This window comes from Otolemur garnettii, unplaced genomic scaffold, assembly GCF_000181295.1.
Source record: "Otolemur garnettii isolate 467f Iridium unplaced genomic scaffold, OtoGar3 scaffold00008, whole genome shotgun sequence".
NCBI classification, from domain to species: domain Eukaryota; kingdom Metazoa; phylum Chordata; class Mammalia; order Primates; family Galagidae; genus Otolemur; species Otolemur garnettii.
Window position 1 is genome coordinate 14,905,837 of NW_003852403.1, and position 4,831 is coordinate 14,910,667.

The 4,831-nt window shown below is 49.2% G+C and overlaps 1 protein-coding gene across 1 annotated transcript in view; it reads right to left on the reverse strand.

The window, feature by feature from the left end:
* Positions 1–4,831, reverse strand: part of PALD1 (phosphatase domain containing, paladin 1) — an 85,951-nt gene that overhangs the window by 41,046 nt on the left and 40,074 nt on the right. Inside the window, exon 2 of the mRNA XM_023509606.1 lies at positions 1,533–1,746. Coding sequence (XP_023365374.1) covers positions 1,533–1,717 — 185 coding nt within the window. The 5' untranslated portion in view covers positions 1,718–1,746. The remainder of the gene's footprint in view (positions 1–1,532; positions 1,747–4,831) is intronic.

Consider the following 4,831-nt stretch of genomic DNA (forward strand, 5'->3'; position numbering starts at 1 on the left):
GGCCGAGGCAGGAGACTCGCTTGAGCCCAGGGAGGTTGCTATGAGCTGTGATGCCATGGCACTCTACCCAGGGGGATAGCTTGAGGCTCTGTCTCAAAAAAAACAAAACAAAACAAAACAAAACTTGAATACATTTTTAGTAGCCCTATATTTGAGACTTTGTGGGTTATAGCCTCTATTGCAACTACCCAATTCTGCCATTGAAACACTAAGCACCCACAGACTCTATGTAAGTGAATTGAAACAGTAATATTTCAATAAACTTTATTTACAAAACAGGTAATAGGCCAGATTTGGCCTGCAGGAGGTAGTTTGCTGACCCCTTGATTGGATGATCTGCAAAGGTCCCATCAAACACCCTACAAACCAAGGAGTACAGCACTCACAGCTTCTTTTAGGCCTTACCCACAATGGTCAAAAATTATTCTGAGCCACCACACAGGGTTAAACATTTTGAGTGTCATCTCTGCTAACGCTGATAAGGAAACTGAGGCCCAAAGGGAAGAAAGGACTTGCCCAAGGTCACAGAGCAAGGGAGAAGCAGGCCAGGCCTGGAGCATGTGTCTCCTATGCCTCAAGAGCCAAACCTGCTTTTGTCATCTGTCAGCGCAGAGACTAGTGTCAGGTCTCTTTTCTATAGCCTCTCCTCTCCTCTCTTCATCATGAGCACAGTAACTTATTATAATTTTCCTGCCAAGTCCCAAAGCTAGCAGGCAGGATCATCATCCCCACCCTCAGGTTTCCTTATACAAAAGGCCCCATCTGCTAGATCTTTGCCACACTTCAATGTGGGGGACATATTTAATTCTTAGCTCACCATGTCGTGCTTCCTGTGTCCTGGACAGCCCAGAGGCAGGGAGTGCGGTAGGCAGATGTGATGGAAAGCATGAAGCTTCCCAACTCACCAGGAGACGATCCAGTGTCCCTTCCAGCTTCCTGTCCCCCCAGCAGGGTTCCCCAGCATCTAGTCCTTCATCTGAGCCCCACAAGGCAGATGGGGTGTACAGGCCCCGTAGCTGGCCCTCTTCCTCTGGACTCATGCAGTGTGTCCAGGTCCCTCTCAAACATGTTGCCAGAACAAACCCTAATTCAGAGAGGCCACTAGCAATTTCCAGCTTTTCCAGCTCAAGTTCCTTACACAGCCTGGTACTAACCTCAGTTTTGAGCCATAATTACTGCCTATGAAAAAAAATCTAAATTTCATGCATCTAAGTATATAAACTTTCTATGAAAATTTCAGGCAAAAATTATTTTCAAAAGGGAGTCCTTCCAGCCATTCCCCTCCTCCATGCTCCCTGACACTGTGGATGTGGCATATAACATGGGCTCAGAGACCCAGCTTCGCCACCCACTTGCTATGTGACTCCAGGCAAACTGCTAACCTCTCTGGGCCTCTCAGTGTCTTCATCTATGAAACTGAAAGTAGTCTGTATGTGTGAAGGACGCTGTACGCCACCACACCCCCTGGCAGGTCCAGAGAGGCGTGTCTTCCAGGGACAGGGGCACACACCACCGCCCCACCCACCACTCACGTGATCACAACAGGGGCCACCTTGTTGGGGATGATGGACTTGGCCTTGCTGTTGTGCAAGCTTGTGGTCTGAAAGGAGTGGACGCTGAGTGAGTGCCGACTGTCCATAGTGCCGCTGCCCTGGAGGCCCTCGAAGGGGCTGCCCGCCGAGACCGTCTGCTGGGCTGTACTGGCTGTTGTACCCATAGTCCGCCAGCAGCCTCAGGACCCAAGACCTGCAGGTGAGAAGGTGTGCAGTGAAGGAAGGTGTAGGAAAAGGGACAGCAGGAAGGGACCTGGCCTGCCCCTCACCCCTCTCCATACAAAAAGAGGCAGCTCGCTCTGGGGCTGGAGAGGCACATGTGCCACCAACATTTTGGTGCTCAGAAATCACAGGTTCACTGGGTACCTATGATGTTCCTGGCCCTTTGCTGATGCTTTAGGGGAGTAACAGACATAGAAAGACACAAAGATGCAGCTCCTGGCCCCATTTTACCCTCCTTTTAGTTAAAATAAGACAGGTAGGAAGGGGTTAACCACTCACAGCAGCTCAAGCCTGAGGTCCTAAGTGCCTGGTTCAGGCTTATAGGCAGAGGTCAAGCTGTCCACACTGGGAAAAGTGGGAGGTGCCACCACCATCAGCAGGAAAGAACTAGGGGCCGATAGAAGCAGAAGGAAGGCAGGCTTGGACACAAAAGATTTGGATGGGAACAGATCCAAGAGGGTACTGTAGCCAAGAACTTCATAAAATGAGGCTGAAAAGCTCAGACTAAGTGAGTGCTCAGCAGATCAGGGTTCAAAGAAAATACTAGGCCCAAGCTCAGTATCAACATCCTCAACAGACGCTGGGCTTCAGCCTTCTAGAGGGAGGACCCAGCAATCCCTTCCCCAAGGCCCTCTGCAGGGGCAAAAAGTGGGCTGCATGGCATTTGGTTAATTGGGGTGTTGTTTGTAATAACAAAACACTGGAGACAACCTCCAGCCCTCAGCAGAGCAATCGAATAAATTATGGGCCATCTCTAAGGTGAAATGTTAAACAGTCATTAAAAATATCATACTGACTAATATGGAAAGACATAGGAAATAGGACATGGACGGAGATGAGCTGCAAAGCAGGTACATGCTAGGATCCACTTTAAGGAGAAGAGTCGTAGCATACACTTCAGGACGCTAACTCAGGTTATCGCCAAGTGATGAGATTATAGGTGAGTTCTAGTTTCTCCTTTTTGCTTATCTGCATTTTCTGATTTTTCTTCTCTAAATATCGCATAGTAGTTAAAACCTCTTAAAAGCAAGTAAAAGAATGGCTGAGAAAGAGGGTCAGGATACCTTTTAAGGGCTGACAGTAGGTCGGGACTGGGAATTCCACACAGGCAGAGAGTGACAACACATGGGAAGACAGAGGTTCACAGAACTTTGTGGGAGCTCAGTGGCTGCAGGCGCCACACAGACTGATCCTTGTGGATCAGGGAGCGGGGAGCACTGGCCCGCCCTCTCCCACACTCTACTCTGCAGAAGCACAGGGGACAACACGTAGTCCTTAGAACATGACACCTTTCTCAGCTGTGCCACATCAGTGGGGATTATCCACTCTCAGTTATCCACGCCCTCCCATAACTCAGCAGCATCTCAAGACACAGACCATGGGGTCATGAGGGCCTGAAACAGGGCTCTGCTCCCCGGGCTTCCCCAATGCCATGCACTCAGGCCCCTTCCCCTGCTACCTCCTGCTTGGGGACTCTCAAAGAGAACAACTAACCTCCAGACATACCTGTTCCTTGGAGAACTTTCTCAAACCACAGCCTGTCCTTCAGTCTAGAAGCTGCCCAGCCTTGTCATCCGTGAAAATTCCCAGGAGCCTCATGACAGCTATTAACATACACACCTTGTGTTTACAAGAGACCCATTGCCAGGGCTCTCCACATCATGTCCAGTTTCTCTTTCTCTCTCCCTCTTTTGTCAAAGGTGGAAAGAATGACCCGCTATATTCCCAAACAGAAAACAGGTTCCACAACGAGGGAGTGGGCTCCACAGCAGAGCCAGAACTTTCTTTCCACTTCACCATCCCTGGCAAGCCCCAGTGCTCACCAAAGTTTCCCAGAACCCTCCCCGCAGCCTGGCTAAAGAGGCATGTGTGGGAACAGGCTGGAAGACAGGGGACAGGGCGGCTCTCCCAAGGGAGAGAGAATGGACAGGACATGGGAAGGGCCTGCAGGAGGCCGCAGCTGGTCACAGCTGCAGGCCAAGGCTGGGCCCCAAGGCCAATCCCCAATAGTTGGGCTGGGCCTGACACCTCTGCCTGTCCTCCTCTGACTGCCTCACAGCTCTGGCCTTGGCCACCCTTGCCTCTCATGGGCTCCACAGGTGACAACGACAGCCCCCAGCTGGTGTTCTGTAGGAGCAGCCAGGAGACAATACAGATGTGTACAGCTGCAGGTTGTGGGGACAGACCAAGCAGCTGGGAATGGGGCAAAGACAGTGTTCTTTGAAAACAGAGACTGCTTCCAAGATGTCGAGGGGGATGTACCCCTGGGGATTTTGTTCTGTAATTCTCCCCCTAAATCTCTCTAGACCCAGCTATAGAGTGCCTTCATCCTCCCCAAAGGCAACAGGAGACGTCTCAAAAAAGGAAAAAACTGTATTAAATTGTAATACTCATCATATACCAGTAATGTTTGTTATCTTATATATTGCATATTGCAACTCATAATCGCAAAAGTCAAACGTGACTAGAGTATTACGATTTTTTTTTTTTTTGAGACAGTCTTATTTTTTCGCCCTGGGTACAGTGCCATAGCGTCGTAGCTTACAACAACCTCAAACTCTTGAGTTTAAGCAATCCTCTTGCCTCAGCCTCCCAAGTAGCTGGGACTTCAGGAGCCTGCCACAATGCCCAGCTATTTTCAGAGACAGGGGTCTCAATCTTGCTCAGGCTGGTTTTAAACTCCTGAGCTCAAGGGATTCACCCTCCTCGGGCTCCCAGGATGTTAGGATTACTGATGTGAGCCACCACATCCGGCCCGAGTATTACAATTTTAACAGTCTTTTCCTTTCTTAAACTATGTTTACATTTTTTTGGCACCCTCTGTGTATGTCCTTAGTTACTATTGCATTAATAAGATAATCCATTAGGCAAATAAAGGTTAAATTTTACTTTTTAAAAGACACATTGTGACAAGGCTGTCACTGATTAGCTCCCATGGGAACACTAAGCAGGGGAGTGTCTTTGAGGGCAAGGCACATGACCCGCATGGTGAGTACCCAAGTGGTTGTGATTTTTTGTTTTGATTGTTCCAAGTGTTGCAAATCTCACTTTGCAAA